At 37.7% G+C, this 21603-nt stretch overlaps 2 protein-coding genes and 1 pseudogene across 2 annotated transcripts in view; 1 reads left to right on the top strand and 2 right to left on the bottom strand.

Annotated features, from left to right (window-relative positions):
* Nucleotides 1-5529, bottom strand: part of LOC141427736 (uncharacterized) — a 16770-nt pseudogene extending 11241 nt beyond the window's left edge.
* A 1487-nt stretch (nucleotides 5530-7016) lies between these two features.
* Nucleotides 7017-10442, bottom strand: LOC141428310 (UDP-glycosyltransferase UGT5-like). The gene is made up of 4 exons (XM_074088245.1): nucleotides 9503-10442; nucleotides 8666-8888; nucleotides 7638-7854; nucleotides 7017-7328 (listed from the first exon to the last, which is right to left on the bottom strand). Exons 1-4 carry the CDS (start codon nucleotides 10349-10351, stop codon nucleotides 7040-7042), a joined length of 1578 nt encoding a protein of 525 aa, XP_073944346.1. The 5' UTR covers nucleotides 10352-10442; the 3' UTR covers nucleotides 7017-7039.
* Pi3K92E (phosphatidylinositol 3-kinase 92E) overlaps nucleotides 7874-21603 on the top strand; it is a 28876-nt gene continuing 15146 nt past the window's right edge. Inside the window, exons 1-10 of the mRNA XM_074088241.1 lie at nucleotides 7874-8176; nucleotides 11345-11526; nucleotides 14974-15192; nucleotides 15703-15905; nucleotides 16959-17141; nucleotides 17487-17693; nucleotides 18226-18369; nucleotides 19376-19500; nucleotides 20917-21061; nucleotides 21338-21526. Of these exons, the coding sequence (XP_073944342.1) occupies nucleotides 8146-8176; nucleotides 11345-11526; nucleotides 14974-15192; nucleotides 15703-15905; nucleotides 16959-17141; nucleotides 17487-17693; nucleotides 18226-18369; nucleotides 19376-19500; nucleotides 20917-21061; nucleotides 21338-21526 (1628 nt within the window). The 5' untranslated portion in view covers nucleotides 7874-8145. The remainder of the gene's footprint in view (nucleotides 8177-11344; nucleotides 11527-14973; nucleotides 15193-15702; nucleotides 15906-16958; nucleotides 17142-17486; nucleotides 17694-18225; nucleotides 18370-19375; nucleotides 19501-20916; nucleotides 21062-21337; nucleotides 21527-21603) is intronic.

The following is a 21603-nucleotide window of genomic DNA, read 5'->3' as shown; positions in this document are numbered from 1 at the left end:
AAAACATGGCCTAAAATGCATGAAAATTTGGCAAACGTATTCCTTGAGGATCGCAGAGCTGGTGCAAGAAGTTTTTTTTTTAATCGAATTACCTACACTTACAGAGTAGATTTTTTCTTCACGGAGCGAAGCCGCGGGATTAAGCTAGTAATATATATATATGAACTGAGAAAATCCAGATGCAGAAAGCTAGATAAACTTCGTCAACTCTTTTCATGGTGTAGCAACTTATTAATAATTGATATTAGCAGCTTATGATTACTAATTCTCTTACAAAAGTCTTACCACAGAAATTGAGTGATGATGATGATGATGAATAATTAGGATAGTAAACTCTGTCTGGATTTTATTACCTCTTTTGATAGGAAAGAGCTTACACGAAGCACTGTTCATAAAATATTAGGTATGTCTAAAGGCCACTGTTACACATGCTCGGTTACTGGACTGAAGCAAACGCTTTCACACTTGCTTATTACCTTTCCCCCTTCACCCCGTCTCGAGCTTGCCACTAATAAGCATGCTCGATGTACGGTGTCCTGTTCACACATGCTACTAGCTAGCATTTGCTCAATAGTAGCATGCTTTCTTGCTACTAAAGAGCATGTGTAACAGTGTCTTAAGGGACTTTGGCCTTACGGATGCCCTTTATAAAACTTGATTGCCTGTGCATTCCTGTGCGTGTCGTACAAGATGACTAAGAGCCCTGGTGGCAGCGCTCTCTATTGCCAACTACGAATTCCAAACTCCAGCTCTGCGGCGTGGAAGGTAAGGACAAACCACCGCACTATTTTCCCAAGAAACTCGTCCTGTAGATTTGCTACCGATTTTCAACCGACGACCATGACCCACATTTAGCAAGAGTAGTAACTACGAAAAGTAACTATAAATATAACCTGAATATAGCAAGACCATCAACCAAGACAAGAAAACCTTGGTCAGAATCTCGGTAATTTCTCAATTTTCGTACAAATATTATAACACTTGAAAGGCGTTGGCTCGTATTATAATATGCGAACAGTTATCCAAGACCGCTGCTTCTAATTATCAATAAATACTTATAAATTTTATAGATCGTAGTAAAATTTTCGAGTAAAGTACAGTTGGTACAAATTCGTGACTCGATAAAAAAATGTGAATATTCTCGAAGTACCCGATCGGGTAGCTAAGGTCGCAATAGACTTTTCGCTAGCTGCGCTGTCTATTTGAGTGTTGTGCGTGAGCTCCTAGTGTCCGTATACGGGCCGCAATTGACGTTCAAAGTAAAGCACTCGTTTGCGGCTTTGGCGCGAATATTTCATTTCGAGTGTGGGTCAAAAATCGGTTACGCTTTAGATACTCCCGCCATTAGTTTTTGGTGAAATAATTCTTCATAATTACGAAAAAAAACCTGAAAAAGGAACTATTGATACAGCGCCATCTAACGGGACATTGCTCATGAGCTAACCAGAGCAAACCTTAATATAAGTATAGTATCTTTTCGTTAATTGGTGTGATAGATATGTATGTTCCTGTTTGTTTGATGGTTTTGTTTTTTTCGAGCCACATATTGTTTCTAATTAAAGCTTACTCACATATTATTTAGGTCTTTTTGCATAGAAAGTAATGACTGGCAGTATTGACTTAAATTAACACTGTTTACAGACTTTCCCCCTTATTCATAAACGACAATCAAACCTATTTTAGTTAAAATGCCGCTAAAATTCGTTTGTCCTTATCTGTCACTTCGACATTTGTATTTGTTAGAAAGGGACAAAGCATTTGTTAGTTAACATAGGCTTGTTAAGTTTTATGAATAAGGGGCCCTTTAAGGCTAAGCTTGCTTGATCTATCTTTTAATTTGAACTAATAAAAGTATGCAATATAAATAATACTCCAAATCGAGAAAATAAAATGTATATTATATTAGAAGCCATAAATTATTTTACTCGTCCTCGTTATTACTTCTTCTTCACCATGTTCTTCCACTAGTTCCTCTTCGTTTTCTCACCTTCTTCTAGCCAAGTCATCATGAGATCTTTGCTTCAGCCCTGCAAAATGACATTTCTGATAAGTAGATTTAATAAAATTGACTGTTTTTATTGCATCTATGAGTCACTAACTCGGAAAACCAACGTACGTTCTGAGCAGCGAACGAGAACAAAATCTGTGTTCGCATCCTTGCCCCTATAGCCCGAAATATCGCCCAACTGGAAAATTTCGTTAATGCGTACGTTCTGCTTCTCCACTAAAAAGATGTCTCGCCTTGAAACTCCTTGCTAGGTGAATGCATCAGCTATCAAACTCTTTCCTACATGGTAAAGACGAGCCTCACCTTTCTTCTGGTGTGACGACAGTCTTGTTGATTCTCTTGAGCCGAGCAGCGCGGCTAGCATCTCCACTCGGAGCTCGTTGTCATCCTCTTCCCTCCTCCGGCATCCGCCTCTTCCTCCCCCGTGCCGCCCATGTATGGACACCCTTCATTATCAGCGTCTCCAAATTGGCAGCACCTGGAGTTGAAACATAGAACTGTTAGCGCTCTTAGCGCCGATATGTTAGTAGTTACCAAGCAATGCGCATCAACATGCACGTTGACCTACCGGTAAGTGGAAATCCTACTAAAGGTTATTAGTGGTAGAGCATTGTGTACAGCAGTTAAGTCTTACCCTTAACTTTTTCACTTTGTATCAATGTCGATACTTTGCAGTTCCTCAGATTAACATACTGCAGCTTCTTATTTGCTTCGTCGAAACCGTTCAGCAACCTAATAGGGTTGTTGCGTACATGCAATATCCTCAAGTTAACGAGCCTCTCTAGTCCAACCAGGCTTTTAATCTTATTGCCCGCCAAATATAAGCTGTCCAGATTAGGAAGTCCAATTCTGATATTTCATCTATCAAATTGTTGCGGAAATCGAGACATCGCATGGTATGCATTCGATTCAAGAAGAAGAGTCTATGTATTCTGTTGTCGGCGGCTTCTAAGTGCTCAGTTCTGGTGAAAGACATCGTGGACTGTCGTTAAGAAGTTTTTGTTCAGTATCATGACTTGGAGGTATTTCATTTTGTTCAGCGCAGCGGACTGCAAGTAATTTTGTCGGCTTGAATGAGAACGAGAGACGGTAGTTCCGTAATAGCTTGGAGAGCGCCCAGATTCAGATTATTGTTTGACAAGTCGAGGAATTGCAGGTATTTGAAGCTTTTAATGGCGCTGATTTCTTCTAAGCCCATATTTGTTAGGGTGGCTTTGAGATATGCGTATCTGTAACAGATATTAGTTATGGTTAGAGCTATAATGAGGAGTGTAAGTAACTAAAAGAATAGTTCATTTGAAAGTCTTGCTGCGCCTTTGAACTATTTCTGATGTCAGTTACGCTGACTTTTGTTATACAAAATATTGTTATATTTTGTTCCTGAGTGTCCCTTGGTGTATTAATAGCATATTGATGCTATTGTTTCTCTCAAAAACTTTTCACTTAATAATAAGAGATTGTTTACCCGTCTCCTTCGGCTATCTTCCCAAGCAGGCTCAACCTGACGCTGACTTCTGACCGATTTAAGCTCCTTGGTGTGGCTTGACAATATGCTCCTCGCCGGCTACGATTTCGGTTTCTTTCTCTTCCTCTTCAATCACGACATGTTGCTGGACATAACATTACTAAGATATCACAACACAAGCCTTCAGGGTGGCAATACACTACGTTTTACCGAGGTATGATTTGATCGTTTGATTGATCAAGCCCATAGTGTACTGCTACACGAAAACAAGCGGTGGTAGGAAATTGATTTGTGAAATGCTTGATGATAAGTCGAGACGCTGGGCGTCGGCAGTGCATTGTAACGCTCATTTTCTGATGTTTGGGTCACGGCTAGCAAACTAAATAGTGTTAGTGACGTTTTCGAAGTTCACAGCTAAGATTAAGAATAGTATGAATAGAATGAAAGGTTAACACTCACTTCCTCTTGAACTTCTTCACCTTGAGCAAGATTAAATACTGATTTCAGATATTTGAGTATTGGAACAGCCAATATTTTTGTAAATATTGACACTAAGGCAGATTGACAGTTTTGAATTGTGTCATCTTTGTAACAAATTATCTGTTTCATGAAGGCACTGAAACTTTTTAAAAAAAGTTTGTACAGAATTTGTTAGGTACAACAAATCAATGATTATTATCTTTATTCAAAAATTCAAAAATTCAATGATTTATTCAGTAAATAGGCCGCAATGGGCACTTTTACACGTCATTTTTTTAAACTACCAGCGCATTCGAAAAGACCATCATTGCCAAGAAGAATGCGCCGCAAGAAACTTGGCAGAAAGTAATTTTTTCATAAAAATATATTACAAATAAATACTTAAAAACTATATTATACAATTAAAGAAAAAAAATACAAAAATAATAAAAAGAAATACAGGGATGTATGGGGTCCCTTAGTTACAATACTAAACACTACTAGATCTAAACTATATCTACGTTCAGTAGAAGTGTAGAATGCTTCCACCGTCATAAATTTTAAAATAATATACATAATTTAGTTCTGAAATATACATTTCAGGTCAAGTAACCATTAAGCTTTTGGATTTCGAAGGCAAGTTCACGTCTGCCGCCCCAAAGTTAGCTCACAGCACTCATTTCATGCTCTGAAAGCAGCGGTACCGAGGGCATGGTATTGCTTCCGTTCCCATAAGCTCTATGGGATCGTCTTGGGAACTTCGACGTCGCGAGCCTGTGACTAGAATTTAAACTAAAATATAAAAGTTTAAATCCATAAGCTTAACAATATACAGCCTTAAACATAACAAGGGATGTATAAAGTCCCTGAGTTAAAAATAAAATTATTATACAGCAAGGGGATGTATAAAGTCCCTATGTTAATAATAAAATTCCTAATCTAAATAATTCAGAGATGTATATAGTCTCTAAATGTCAAGTAAACTAATTAAATTAATTAAATTATACAATCTTCAGAGGTGTAAAAAGCCTCCAAGGTCAAAAACTAATAATATTTATTAAAATAAAGAAATGGAGATGTATAAGGTCTCCAAATGTCAAACTAATAAATATTATAAATTAAATTCTGCAACGCGGACAACGGCAACAGAACCAGAAACTAGACACGAAAATTGATTCATATTGTTTATTTGTATGTTTTATTTTTAATAGTCAAACTATTCAATCTTATACAGGATGTCCCGCGGCTATGCCCCAAGTCAGTATGCCAGAAATGTTTACTGAAATATCTTTGATTTTAAAAACAATTCAAACTGCATTCAAACATTTAAAAAAAATAAAATGCCTGGAAGGTCTGAAACCGGGAATTGAACCCGCAAAATTGTAAAAAAAAACAAATCAAATGTAACATTCAATAAGTGTGAAAAGTAAATAAATAAATAAATTATGAAAAACCATACGTTATTGATAATGAAATTCGGGCGAACGATAGTGAACCCTCTTAGCAATATTATGATTTCATTCAACCAATGACTGTTAAATTACTTTTTCAAAAATGACTAACCCAAACTTTCATTCCAGTTCTCGTTTACAACCATCGTGCTAGCCACATTGACTCCACAGCAGCACATCGAAACGATTTTGAGCAAGAAGGTCAACTCCCTACAACTTCGTCAGACCAACCAGGATGTGCATAAAAAATACGTCCTCAAAGTTTGTGGTCGCGAGGAGTATTTGTTGGGAGATCACCCGCTGATACAGTTTCTCTATATCCAAGAGACGCTTTCGAGAGATGGTGTGCCGCAAGTTTTGATTGTGAGCATGGATAAAACTACCATTATCTGGTAAGTTTTATTTAGAATCCTTTTATTAGCATCACCCGTAAACTAGACTTTAAATGAAAATACAAACTGAAATATAGATGCACAGAAAAACCAGAAAAATAAGACCATCACTGGGAACGAACCAGGTCCTCGGTATTCCGTACCGCGTGCTATACCGCTACACCATTGATGGTCAACGGTACAGACACGAATTTTCCCTATGCACCTCATATCTCAGCTTGTTTGTTTCTTATTTTTAGCCACTTAGCAGTGACGCTAGCGACATCTATACGCGGGTGAGCGGTTAGTTCCAATGGAGTGCCGGAAAAAAAGTAAAAAAAAGTTTCTCGATGAGGGCTACGGTATAATGTCGCTAGCGTCACTGCTTAAGTGGCTCAAAATAAGCGGGAAATTTTGCGGTATTCGTATGTTGTGTAATTAAATAATAAGAAGCTCGATTAGTGTGAATACATTTTAAACTATATTATAAACTTTGTACTTAAAATTTGTACTTTTGTTAAATACTTAGTATGAATCTTTTAGCGTAAAAAACAATGGTAAACAGTGATTAGTGACGGTGCTGATTTGGCGAGCGCTCTATCAAAGTTTGCTTCATTGAGTTTGTGGTTCATAAATTGCTTCATTAAATTTGCACAAAAACGAATAAACCACAGAATCAGGCAGTCGCTTTTATAAAACATCATTAAAATCGCAAGCTTAAAGGTAAACATTCAAACGACATAGGGGCTGTCACCTTGGTCGCCTAGCAACGGCTAACAACGCCTAGCAACCAAAAAAGCTGAAAAAAACACGTTTTTTGTATGAGGACTCCCTTTTAATTTGTAACTTTATTTTATTTTAGTATTTGTTGCTATAGCGGCCACAGTAACACATAATCTGTGAAAATTTCAAGTGTAACTTTTACGGTTTAAGATATAGATCCCTGTGACAGATAGACGGACAGACAGACAGACAGACAGCGGAGTGTAAGTAATAAGTTTCGTTTTCACCCTTTGGGTACGGAACCCTAAAAACTCTAAACCTCTGAGAATATATTTTTTTATTTTACTTTTGTTGCTACTGAAACTAAATCCAGAAATAAAAATTGGTTCATAGTAATAGCTCATAATACACAATAGGGTATGCAATAAGTTATTGCGTGGTTTTATTATGAGCTATGAACCATATTGCCAATAAGGTAATTTTATTAAATTTCCTCTTTAGATTAGGTACAAAATAACAAGCGGAAATGAAAGCCAGCATGCCATAAGGAAGTTTATTACTATTACTCCTTTTTATCCTTACATAATAACTTAACAAGCAATCTGAAAATACGTCTTATAAAGAATATTATGATGGCGTAGATTAAGTACAAAATTGCGATGGTGATCGCAATGATTATGCAAAGGACATCTAGTTGCGTTGTTTGGAACCACGTGGTTTGCTCGGTGGGGAGCGCGGGCGGCGCGTCGCGGTGGCGTGCGACGTACTCCGTCCAATAGATGGCGCTGTCCATTACTGGTAGGGGCCGGTCATGCCAAAGTCGGGATACTCTTTTGGCGTTTGATTGCATTCTAATAACAAAAAAAAAGTTGGAGGAGGTGATTTCACATCACCGATAAATTGAACAAAGCGTGCATACATATCTGATACGAATGTACAAACAATCTATTTCTAGGGCCGGTATGTATCAGATATTTCTGCACGCTCCACTGTGGCACATATTACTGCAGGTGACTGTACACTTTCAGTTTCGAGCATTTGTCAAATCATTTATCGACATCAACTAAAAATCGAACCATGCACGGCCAAAACCTTAAAAACTATAAGTATTATCTTCATCTTGAACACGTAATTAGATACTTATAGCGTCATAAACTTACTTCTCTGAGGTCAACTCCTTAATAGCTTCTACCAAATTTTCACTATTGATTTGCTGAAAGAACAGTGTGATGCCCAATCCGCTTTCACGCGCTGATGCTGCATTGTTGAACTGGTCTCCGAAAAACGGTAATGTCAGCAGAGGGGTTCCGCAGTGCGCCGCTTCTGACATACTTAGCATACCGCCGTGTGATATAAAAGCTAACACATTTGGGTGACCTAGAAAATATGAGTTAGATATTATTGTGCGATAAAATTAGCAAAGTCATGATCGTGATTAATGACGGTTCACGCTTTTATCGCCCTTGCGTGTTTTTCTTTTAAATAGGAAAATAGAGCAGTGACATTGATTGTAAAACATGCCTGTAGATTTAAGTGCAAATCAGTGGCGTAGCGTCAAATATCTCCGTGATAAAGCCGAAGTAAAGATCGCTCACATCCCTCATAAATAATTTGCGTCCTGTTGTCGTATTTTGTCAATATTGGGCAAGCCGGTGGGAATGGGGTTCTATGGACGCTTCACCACTGGTGCAAATACAAGGTACCTATAGTATAATTGCTGTTAATGTAAAAAAAAAAATGCGTTTTGGGTTGTAGCTAGCATCATAATGTCTGGCGGAATGCAAACAGTCTAGCTTTGATAGTTAACTATCGGGGTGGTTGTCCCTGTATCTCTACAACTTTACTTGCAATTTGTTTAAGGAAAGGACTACTGAAAATTTACAAAAAGAGGTTCTCAGTTTGTAAATCGATATCTTTTCCGTCTGTGAAATGACAATGAATTTTTACGCTCTACGAGGTATGTTTCGCAGAAATAGCAAAATAGCTTTTGCTTGTCTTTTGTTCCAAGAAAAAGTAACAGTAAATCCCGGTTGATAGGTGGTATAATAAATATAAGGCAGAGGAAGTCCGATCGTCTCGGCATCAGGATAATACCTAATACCTACAATCTTATTTAGCGTTATTACCAATTCGTTCGAAGGTCTTAATGACTCATGGTATTTCCACCATCCTAAATAGACATACTTACATAAGATATCAAGCTGTGGTAACCAGCTGCTAGTCAGCACGTTGTCGTTTCCTTTAGGCAGGCTGGCATTCTCCCATTTCCATATAACTTTTTGAGGTATTCTCTTGAAAGCGTCTAAGAATTGTTGGCGCTTGTGGGCTGACATGGTACTTGCATGTAACAGAGACCCGAAGCTTACGTATATTACGCCTTTTTCTGATGACGAAATGAATTCTTCTATATCCTGGAAATAATCGGAAGCTAAATGTTTTAGATGAGGATAGCTTAGTTTTACAGTATGAGTTAATTTTTTTTCTATTTTGGGTAGTTTAAATAACATATAGATTTATACTTATAGGTTTTTATTTTATCTAAAAGTATGGAACTATTTTCTGTGTTTTTTCAAAATAACTTCTAAACCATTTAATTAAAATGTCTCTCGCTAAGTAAAAGTCATTTTAATTGATATGTCACACGATATAAGCAGTTTTCTTTTTCAATTGCCTGTCAAAAGCGGCCCCATGTTTAAAATTGGCTTATTTACGTCACACATTCGTCTTTGGGTCACCGACTTATATATTATTATATATATAATTTTTATTTAAAAGGTCCATTAGCTTTGACGCTATTGGCTGTGATAATGATAAACGGACAGCGATCCTATATGAATACCGTTTTTTTCCTTTGAGGCACGGTATTCTAAAAGTCTAGTCTAGTCTAGTAAAAGTGTAGTGCAGTGTGTAGTCTTGGGTGCTAGTTGATTAGTTTCTCAGTGCATCCCTTTCTGATTAAAGTAGTACAATAGAGATAAATTGTGTGCGCTTGTTTTTTAATTAGTTTGATATTCTATCAACTTACTTTTGGTACTGTTTTGGGTTTCTGTATGTGGATACCGCCTATCTCCAAAAGTTTTGGCGCCAAAAGACGCCCACCGGTTATAGAGTAGTGTTGATTTGAAAAAATCATCTTCATTCTTTCATGTGATAACTTTTCCAAGTCAAACTTTTTATTCGGCATGTACTTAGCAAACACGTCGCTTATTCTTTTCTCCAAAGTCCATTTAAAGAGTGTGTGAAAGAAAAAATCTACTACAGCTGTTTCGACCTTGCGATATAGAGACCGTTCTGTTCCTCCATTAGTGAAATAGTGGGGATCTACGGAGATGTCATATGGGATGCCCAGCCTATAGTAATGCTTCGGTAACAGCACGTGTGATGTGATTCCTATGATCGGAGCGTCGTAGTGCATACCCGCGTAAGCCAAATCACAATCGCTCATAAACTGTTCCACAAATATCACATCATACTTGGTTCCTCTCGCCAAATGTTGCTTCATGTTTTCATCAGTAAACAACTTTTCACATTCCGCTGTCGTTGAACCGGGACTTATTTGTATATGCCTGTATATGTTATATAAATGCAGATACCACGAACTGAAGCTCTCGTAGGTCTCCAAAGCTTGTGTCCTGCGAACGCTTTTATCGTGAGACAGGAGGTTGATGAACTCTAGCCTTGGTGTTGGGTGCTCATCGGGGAAATTATTTATGACCGTTACATTGTGTCCTCTGATAGCTAATTCGCGAAATAGGGTTTTTATTGCCATGTAGTGGCTGCGGAGCGGCAGGGAAATGAGCACTAGGATATTTAATGCGCTCGTTTGTGATAATAGGACTAGTAAAAGCAGGAATAAAAGCGCGTAGCGAGACATGGCGCGTGTTGCGAGGTTGACACGCGCGATAGGTCAATCTACCATCGCAGTCTGCGGTCGACTGACGTAGTGAGGTACTTTCCGAAGCGTCAGTTGTTCGTGGCTGACGGACCTTGATTGGCTGGTACAACTTTAGACGATTGGCTGTTTTACTGCAATGAATGGGACGTAAACAAAAAGTGCACTGAGCATTGCCATTTGTTAATTTACGTTTTTTTATGCCATAAACACTGTTAATTGTATATTTTAAAATTAATTACCGCAGTTGGGACAAACGCCGTGTTTTAATTATTATCGTAACGACAAAGATTCGACATTTGAACTCGACTATGTTATCAATGATGTTCGGTCATGTTTAGTTATTTTTAGGCACCTGTTTTGCTCACATACCTACCTACAGGGTGTATTAGCATGAAGCAAAAGTCCATAATTTTCAAAATTGTGACGAGAGCGCCTATTTACTTGGGTTTTTTACCTATATGTACATTTTTATTTATCTATTTTTATTTTATGAAACTGCCCTATTCTGACACATGCCGAATGTTTCGTATGCATGTTAGTCAATGTCATCTCGTGATTAACGCCGTATTAATCATAACAAGCTAATTTGCTTATATGTGCTCTAAATAGACTGAAATACTAAAAGGTACAGAACCTGTTAACTTTTTAACCCCCGACGCAAAAAGAGGGGTGTTATAAGTTTGACCGCTATATGTGTCTGTGTGTCTGTCGGTCTGTCTGTCTGTGGCACCGTAGCTCTTAAACGAGTGGACCGAATTGAATGCGGTTTTTGTTTGCATCTGGAACACTTATTCATAGAATCGCTTTACTCCCTGTTCATCAAAAATGATCAACTTGCTTTATTTAACATGAGCATTATAAAACGTACCACAATCGCACTTCAAACTAAATCCCAAATTACAATAAGTACCAAAAAAACATAAAAAATAATTCATCTGGATAGAACTTATCTTTGATTTTCTTTTATTGCAGTTGGTCGTGACTCTCAGTTCCTGACAGAGACTAGAAGAAGACTGGCGTCCGAACCCTCAGGAACTATAAGGAAGAAGAAGAACCAAGAAGAATACGAGTCGTCGTGGAACATTGAGAAGAATTATATGTGTACTGTGCAGAGTGTGGGGGGGCTGAACGTGGACCCTGGAAGGCTGGTGGAGGTAAGGTTTTTTTAGCCAATTTTGTGTTGGGCAAAGAACTTATGTGGCCGTATTGCATAAAGTTTCTGACGCACGCGATCGCCGATCGCAATCAAATGACAGATTACGCATACAAAAACTGTCATTTGATTGCGAACGCGAATGCTAGAAACGTCAGGCAATACGTGCATACGGCAACTCTGTTCATACATGTATGCTCTTGCTATCCTCTATGATAGTCCTTTGGGTAGATTCATGGGTAAAAAAAAACTATTTATAGTTCGATTTCAATACAATACAATACAATGACTCTTTATTGCACACCAACACATAGTAAGCAGTACAGAAAACATAGGTATACACAGATATTTTCAGAGGTAAGCAATAGGCGGCCTTATCGCTTCAGTGATCTCTTCCAGGCAACCTGTACAATGGAATGGATGGAGAAAGGAATAAATTTTAGCAGATTTATATTTTAGATTATTGAATTTATGAATATTTGATTATCAGAAAATAATCGACACGTTATTTTTCTTTTGTCAATGAAATAAAAAAAATACAGAGGTGAAGCGCGTCACAGTTCGGAAGTGGGGGACCGTGATGTCAATCCTTCGTATAAAGTGTACGTAGGTGTGGCGTCACATGAAACTTTAACCGGCTAGGTATATGTAAATATTTTTTTGTTTAATCACAAAACAAAAAATCGCATCCGATATTTTTTGAAAATCTTACTAACGCACTAACTACATATTTTTAGGAATCTAGTCCATTATTAACCGTCTCTCAATGAACTGTATATTCTTATTCCTTCTGCTACTGCAAACTTTTGAAACCTTGTAACATTTACATGGTCTTACGCAAACGCCTGAATGGATCAATTGCAGGATCTCTCTTTTTGGTTTAGGATTGTTTAGAAATGGAAGTCAGTGAGTTAAGTTAAGATTAAATATAATGATATGAAATATAGCCCAGGTCGAAGCCGAGTTGAATAAAGGTCAAATTTAATCCAGTCGGGAAACTTCGCGCCCGATGTTAATATTAAAAAATAAATTTCTTAAATATGTCATCATTTATTCCTGTTTGATAGCAACCAAATAGTTATGTATAATTTACGATTTTAATGATATACTAGAACATTATTTAATTAATTAGATTTAATTTTCAACGCCATTTGTAATCCGATTATCTCATTTCCAATAATACTTTACACAAAAAATATTCCTATCACGTAATTATAGCCTTATCTAAGAGATCAATGACTCTAGTTCGATGTAAATTAATGTTATTTGTTTGTTACCTACTTCACTGATTATATCACTCATCCGCAAAGTCGGGAATAACATCCTCTAACTTGCGTGAATCAACAGGAAAATGAACATTTAAGTAGGTACCTAAAATACTATTATCCATCGACATCTATGTATAGGCTGCATGTTTCTTACATCAAAACGGCGCACAAAATTTGTTCACAGCGCGGATTTGTGAACCTTTCACTATTGTTTGTTGACGTCCGTGACATGGGTTGTGACAAATAATATTGATGCGTCGCGCATTTTGTTTCCAACAGCCAGTCTAGTGCCGTAAGGTACATAGATCTCTCTCTCTCTTATTGCAATAAATATGTGTTCAAGCAGCGCCGCCACATCCAAACTGTAAGCGGACACACATACACCACACAACCCCATTTATCACCACCAGCACACTACACTGACGCGTTTTTACAAGCTTTTCTTTAGCTGGACCTGCTTATTTATTTATTTGTTTGGGTCAAATCTTAGATGCTAAATTTGACCCACTTCCAGCGGTCCGATTGACTTGAAATTTGGCATATTTATGTAAATTAAGTGACAATACAATAATCTGATAGTGACAAATCTTTGTGGTCTTGCCAGGATCGTCTCCGCGGGAGGGAACTCCTCAATGGTTATCAATAAAAAGTACAGTCAGCAAAAAAATCTTTTATTAAAAATGTTTTTTTTAACAGAAACTTATTAGTTCATTGATATAGATTATTTCTATCAAATTAGCATTTCTCTTTCGACATCCATTAGTAATAAATTGTAGTAATATATTATAACTAGCCTTTACCTGAGGCTTCGCTCGCGTAAATCATTAGGCCTAGCAATTGCTCTAAAATTCTGGAAAAAAAAAACTGAAAATAATCTGGCCGATTTTCATGTCGATTTGAGTAAATAAATACGCAAAATATTCATACCTATTATGTTGCTAAAATTGATGATAAATGCGAGTTGATTCTAAATTGAAAAGTTGTCCTGTGTCATTATGGTCAATAACCATTTAATTATTAACAATTATAATTGGCATAACATTTCCTTTATTTGTTGTATCATCCCCGCATTGGGTGGCCTTTGCGGCTTTTCCCCGATTAGTCTATCGGCACGTAAAAATAAGTGAGGTAGAAGTTGTCTTATTGTTTTTCCTGTTTTACCTTAAATACTATGAAGTGACGAGTACGTTGACCTTTTATTTGTCTCGTTATGTCGTCATTGATAGGTAATTATGATTTTATCGCTTAGCAGCAAAACGGAACTAATGACAAAATCTACAATGCGCATATCATCATATTTGTCACGAATACGAATAAGTATATATATTTTCTTTGTTTCATTATTTCTTTCTTATACTCAGCTGTGATGACGGTAAAAATTGTGTTAAAAAAAATATTTTTTAATGTTGAGCTGTTTTATTCTGACTGAACTTTTATACCTCTACCTCTAATATTGACTTTACACTGGCATTGTTATTCAATGTGTACCAAATTTCAAGTTAATCCGACCACTAGAAGTGGGTCAAAATAAACTTGCAGAATTAGACCCAAAAATAAACAGGGCAAGTTAAATAAAAGCTTGTAAAAATGGTGTATTTCATTAGTTTACAAGCTTTCATTTAATTTGCCCTGTTAGTATTGTAGTAGGGGTCAAATCTTGCAAATTGAATTTGATAGGTACACTTCCAGTAGTCGGATTGACTTAAAATTTGGCATAGTTATGTAAATATGTTGACAACACTATAACCTGGTAGTGACATCCTGTTAGTCTGACCAGGATCGTTTCAGTAGGACAGAACTCTTGCAACGGTTAATGGCATCGACTTGAAATTTGTAGTTTGGATGACAATATAAGTATAGTCAACTAGAGTTAGGAAAAAAGCTTGTATAAAAAATATTTTTTGGGTCAATCGACTGTTATGTGTTTTGTTATTTTTGTCCCGTAACTCAGGGGATATCAGTGATATGATAACACTTTATTAGAAAAATGTTTGCAATATACACTATTAGCATGATTAGGAGATGAACCATTAAGGAATTGCCTTAAACTGTCACAACTCTCAACTTTTAGTGGATTTTGGATAAAATCATACATTTAATAAGTAACTCAGGGGACGTTACCATGGCAACAAGCTACACTAAAAAGTTAAAAGTAAATTGAAAAACTTGTTTTAAACCAGGTCGTGTGCCAAGCGGGCATATTCCATGGCGGCAAGCCGCTCTGCGAGGCGCAGAAGACCGGGATGGCGGTGGTGTCCAACGAAGGCGTGGCGCGCTGGGACCAGGCCCTCACATTCCCGATCAAAGTGTCCAACATACCGCGCATGTCGAGATTATGCTTTGTCATATACGAGACCAATAAGGTTAAGGGCAAGCGGCGGGCCAAGGAGGCTAATAAGGTTTGTGATTTGTTTCTATTTTTACCTGATTATGGCTTAGCCGGAATACGCATAGCGGCTAGAAAAAATCCAATCTTAATTTGATTGCTTAATAGCGACATCTCTTTTCTGGGTGAGCGGTTAGTTCCGATGGGGTGCTGAATGTTTCTCGATGAGGGCTAAAAGCATAGATGTCGCTAGTGTCGCTGCTTAAGTGACTAAATAAGAAACAAACAAGCTGAAATATGTGGTGCATAGGAGAAATTTGTGTCTGTACTCCTGTCCAGTGGTGGTGTAGCGGTATAGCACGCAGGACGGAATGCTGAGGACCTGGGTTCGATTCCCAGCGCTGGTCTCTTTCTGGTTTTTCTGTGCATCTATGTTTCAGTTTGTATTTTCGATGTGGATTTTATGGGATGACCGTAAAAGTAACAAAATTAGGAGTTATAATAAAAAATACAAAAAGACTCCAAAAACCAATGTTCATCTCAATGATGTCAATGATGGTAAGATGTTTTTTTTAACTGACAGGACTTCATAAACAAGTTGGCGTGGGCGAATACGATGATATTCGATTACAAGGAGCTGCTACGGACGGACGGCGTGACCCTGTTCATGTGGACGCACGTGGCCGACGAGACCCAAGGCGACGACTTGTTGCTGCACCCGCTCGGCACTGTCGTCTCCAACCCCAACACTGACTCGTGCGCCGCGCTGCAAGTGCGCTTCTCGGAGTAAGTGCCTCTTGACGTACACTCCTATCTTTACAAGTACACTACACAGATCAAAAAAGCCTTAAGAGCGTTTTTGCCTGCTGAGCTGGCAACGTTGCATTTTTGTTAGTTTTTCTCGATTATTCCATAAAAATTGAATGAAAATTAAAAATGTGGTCTATCCTCCTGAAGCCCACTGTACAAATATTTTGAAGAAAATTGACAAAGCAATTAGAATCATAATTGTTTCGAGAATAAAGTTAAACTGCCGTCAAACTGCCATGGTGTAAAACAATAGAAAAACAAAAGAATTTTTACTTTGTTACATTTACATTGTCATAATTTCTGTTCCCGTGTTGTGAATAAATGTATTTTCTTTCTTTCTTTCTAATTCCCTTGAACTTATTGTGTACATTCTATTGCACATTGCGCCGCACGAGGCTATTAGAATTGTTCTTAATATATAAATTAATGTGTCTAATAATTATTCGTGATAGACTTTTATATTCTTTAAAAACGAACAAATTTTTATTAACGGTTTTTACGTACGGTACGTACGTGATTGAGTAATATACGTCACAAAAGTCGCTATTGTACACCTTCCGTTATTACGTTCGTATACTCTCAATACTATTTAATTTCATTCACATGAATAAAGCATAGATGAGGATTTGTTATCTAAAGATTTACCAGCTGCGTGCTAGCCACATAAATATAGTAATGTGTCCATGTTGGACATAAAACATTGTCGGGTTTGGTTTAGGCCATGAGATGCAAGTTTACGCGGTCAAAGTTGATTGTTATTAACTTGTGGTTTTCCTGTTTCCAGAACTAATCCATTTGGCCCATCTTAGTCATGCTATAGCGAGTCGCAAGCCTGTTTATGACCTATATAGTATAAAAAAGATACGTTTTTTTTGAACTAAAAACACCCGCGACCTTATTGCTTTTTGCACGAAGGTCGTGGGTGATCAAAGTAATTGTTTTTAGTTCTTTGATATGAACCTTCGCAAAGTAACGCCTGATTCAATAAATTATCCTTATTTTATCATTAATATTCTTTTTATATTGCAGCTACGACTGCCGTTTCCAAGTGATATACCCGTCACCAGAGAAGGTGAAGGAACGTGCGGAAGTGTTAGAGAACAGTTCCCCTGAACTGATTGCGCGACTCTCCCGCGACTTGGAGCAGCCCCTCTACAAGGATCCGCTCTATGAGATGCACGAGCTCGAAAAGAAAGATGTTTGGGCTGCCAGGTTAGTCACTGTAATATTTTAATTTAGTTAAAAAAAAAGTCAGGTATTTAAAAAATATAACACTTTTCTGTCGTGAATGATGGTAACAATTTTTGTTTGAAGTACGAATTTCGTTGAAAGTATTGACCGTATTTTTATTTTATTTTATAAATATAAAGTCACTACGAATACTAGTTTAATCTATTATAGCAAAATGTTTTGTCTGTGCTCGGGCCTCGGCAAAAGCAAATGTCAAAGTGCCAGCTAAAGGACTATGAAATTAATTGAAACTTATCATTCATTTATGAATAACGGGCGATTTAAATTTTCTTGTTTTTGATCTGTATAAAAACTTTAATTCAACAGGAAATACTTCCGGGACGCAGCGCCACACTTCCTTCCCAAACTGTTGCAATGCGTTGAATGGAGTGAGCAAGTAGACTCCGCAAACGTGGCCAAAATGATGTCAGACTGGCCTGTGCTGCCGGTAGAGTCGGCCCTCGAACTACTGGACTATGCGTATGCTGACTCCGCCGTGAGAAACTTTGCCGTCAAATGCTTGGCTGAAATCACGTGAGTCCATATTTATGAAATGAGTCATACTGCTGATTGTTGAAGTCTTTGTCAGGACTGAGGTAAGACCAAGTCTCTGAATTGTTACGACGATTAGATATATTTGCTACGGGACGTAGACCGTGATCGGGACCTCGTTCACTATGTTCTTAATGGTGAATCATGAAACACTGTTGTTATTATGATTATGATGATAGTTAGCGTTTAATGATGCCCTATTTTAATAACACTTACGCTTACTTAGCACCGGAGGCTGTAAAATATAGTGATAAAACAGGTCAATAAACCTGTTAATCTTTGGCAGTTGCCAAACTAGCAAATAGTCATCAAAACTAAAACATTACGTAAAAAGTTTATTTATTTTCACGTAAATTTACTTTAAATGAGTATCATCGACAGAGTCGCGCTTTGCGGGGCTCCTATTCTTCATAGTTTTCGCGCTTCGACGCCTTGATGCAACTCAAACCCTACCCTTCAAAATATCATCGTAAAATTAAATTAAAATTGATCCCCGTCATTTATCTTTCGACAGTGACGAGGAGCTACTGCTCTACTTGCTCCAACTGGTCCAAGCTCTGAAGCACGAGTCTTACCTGATGTGCGACCTGGCAGTGTTCCTGCTTCAACGCGCCTTCAAGAACATGACTATTGGACATTATCTCTTCTGGCACTTGAGGTTCGTATCTAGAGGGAATAGGTAGAAGTTTTGGAGACTGTCGTTTTGTGTAGACAGGCGCGGCGCACTCCGCGATATAGGTGCGATTCTGTAAGTATTAAAACACTCCACGCCGTCGTGGCGTAACTCAAGGGTTATGCGCTCCGCCCGGCACGCACGCTCGCAGTCTTTTGCCGCACACTGCCTCGGAGCGCCCGCGTTATTTTATTTACGCCGCAAGCGAAACTAATTTTTATTAGTATAATAAGTGTATACGTGTGTGTGTGTGTGTGTGTGTAAAAAAGACGCACTGTAAATAAATTGAATAATTGCATGGTAACATAACGCATTTGTCACGTTATTTGAATACGTAGTAACCTGTTGAAAAATAAAGCAATAAGATTTTGCCTTTCACTGCAGCAACGCACGCTAAAATGTGGCATAGTAGGTAGGTATATATTAATATACTCAGCGGCAAAAAATTTGGCCCACCCTTCATACAAAATTACCGATTCTGCATACATTTGAGGGCCAGATTTTTTGCCGCTCAGAATATATTTTTTTTTATCCAAGATAGCTTCCATCAAAAATAGCCTAGTGTGTAATTTATTTTCAATCGGTTCAATATGAGTATTAAATAAAAGGGGCTTGAAAAATAGAATTTTCACGCGAGAAAAATTCAAATCGAATGTGGCTGCCATCACAAAAGCAACGTTAAGCAATATGTAATCGTCTGTACCTTAGTTCATACGCAATAAATTTCATTAAATTAGTAATTGCACAATTAACAATGAGATTACATTTCAATCTCATTGTTAATTGTGCAACTATAGGTACTCAAACGACATCTGTTGACGATGACATTTCTAACCTTCACTAGTGTTTTCCGGGCGTAGCAACCCTAGAGCTACACGTGCCGCTTGCGAGTGAACACGAGTTATGCGATAGACAGAGAAGCATAAAGTAGACACGATTCTTTTGCCTAAACTTTAGTTTTGAATACCTCTAACATGGGAACTTTCCTCAGGTCGGAGATGCACGTGTCGTCAGTGGCGATCCGTTTCGGGCTGGTGCTGGAAGCGTACTGCCGCGGCAGTCAGGACCACGTGCACACGCTGCTACGGCAGATCACCTGTCTCGACAAGCTGAAGTGTATGTGTATTGGCCACCTCACTCCTAGCTGTTTTTGATATTGAAATTGAAACTTTGAACATAAACTACCGTGAGATTTACTCATATTAAATCACGTCTTAGCTGAGCTGAGCTAAACTCGATTTAAGACGTGAGTTATCCGGATTAATTTAATTAAATATTGATACTGAAAATTGAAATTCATTATTAAAATATTTGTTTTACACGAAAAGTATATTACACAGTGTATGTTTATGTATGTTACACATACACTGTATGTATGCAGTGTATGTTGTGGTGTGTGTTACAGTGTATTATTTAGTTTACGTGTTTTGGCATAAATAATAATACTCATCATTTCAAATGACATTGACGACGAAACAAAGCATACCTTATGTCAACAATTAGATTTCATTTATTTTTGTTTCTTGTATTCTTTTCGATTTTGAGAAAAATATTATATTCGCCCCCGTCTGAATTGTAATGTCTCTGTATTACTAAACTGAATAATTAAAATTAAAAAGATAAAACGGCCATGGAAATGTTGACACAAGTCGTATACAGCCAACGCAAATATCATCCGGTATCAGTTATTTTGTTGGAACTCTGGACTTTTTTTATTGGGTCTGAAACAGCTTGTGGTGTTTTCGGTGGAAAAATACACCTGCAGTTTTTTTTTAATGGCAAAAAGGCGAGAAAGCTTTTCGATTTTATTGGAATAAAATTAAATGTCAATATATTTCGAGAAAAAGTTTATTCTAATTTTGAATTATCACCATTTTTCAAAAGACCTTTATATTAGTCTCGGCTGGAATAGCAATGAGGGCTACCGTTTTTGCGCTCACCAGTTGACGCCACTGTAGACTAAGGTCCTGCCTGAAGTATAGTGGTTAGTTTGTTATTACGGGCGTGAAAACAAAATTAACTTTTAAATTATATTTAATACCTTCAAAGTTAAAACCGTACCATAAAAATATCGAGCATGCCACAGTGTTGCGTAGTCCCGTTTTGTTCGAAAAAAGGAGGACAAAGGTTTCCGAAAGACAAAACTGTCTCAAAACACAGACATTCATTGCCCCGTTACGTATATTTGCCACAATTAATTTCAGGTATTGCAAAGTATTCACAAAATTATTCTTATTTATAAATAAAACCGCGTAGCTCACCCAAAAACAGTGACATTAATTTGACATTTCGGAGACCTCTCGCTACACTAGCGCCTCTAGTGGCGAATTCATACGCGATAGCCCTCATTGCTGGCTTTGTATTAGTTAAACCGAGTCCGTTCGTATTTGCTAATACGAAGGAAGCAATTGCCTACTTCTGTGCCACGACAATAATCTACTATTATTAATTACCAAAGACCTTATCGTCCGGAGCCTTATTGTTGTACGAATTTTTATCGCCATGGAATTGACTCGGCATGCTTTTTTACAGGGGTCAGCCAGTGCGTGCGGAAGAGGAAAGAGATAACGAAAGCGCGCTCTGCTCTTCTGACGCACCTCGAGGAGCCGCATTGCAAGGAAACGCTGTGCGACTTCGTTTCGCCTCTAAATCCTGCCTTCATTTGCAAGCAGATCAAGTACTGATACATTTTATTTTTTACTAGCTTAAAATAATAATAATAAATTTGTTTATTTAGGCAATGATCCCATTATGACAAAATACAATACAAAGCAAATACAATTAAATTATATTTAAATCCAAAATCAAACATTCATACATGTCAATAATTCAAATTGGGAATTAAAACTTGTCTTAGCTGTCCTGCACTTACGTCGTGTCATATTATGGAATACTCATTGACGATTATACTATACATGGAACAGTCATTACTTAAATTATCGTCTCGTTTCAGACTGAAAGATTGCAAAGTGATGGACAGCAAGATGCGTCCGCTGAATCTCGCGTTCGAGAACGTGGATCCGTCGGGCCCCGACATCTGTATCATACTCAAGATCGGCGACGACCTCCGACAGGACATGTTCACGCTGCAAATGCTGCGGATCATGGACAGGCTGTGGAAGAATGAGGGTTATGATTTCAGGTTAGTTTTTTTTTCATAACCTCCTGCGACCCACCATACAACAAAAATTGGACATCGAAATTTAAATGTTAATGTCT

This window comes from Choristoneura fumiferana, chromosome 5 (assembly GCF_025370935.1).
Source record: "Choristoneura fumiferana chromosome 5, NRCan_CFum_1, whole genome shotgun sequence".
In the NCBI taxonomy this organism is placed as follows: domain Eukaryota; kingdom Metazoa; phylum Arthropoda; class Insecta; order Lepidoptera; family Tortricidae; genus Choristoneura; species Choristoneura fumiferana.
The sequence above is the reverse complement of the archived record's forward strand: the minus strand, read 5'-3'. Positions and strand labels throughout refer to the sequence as shown.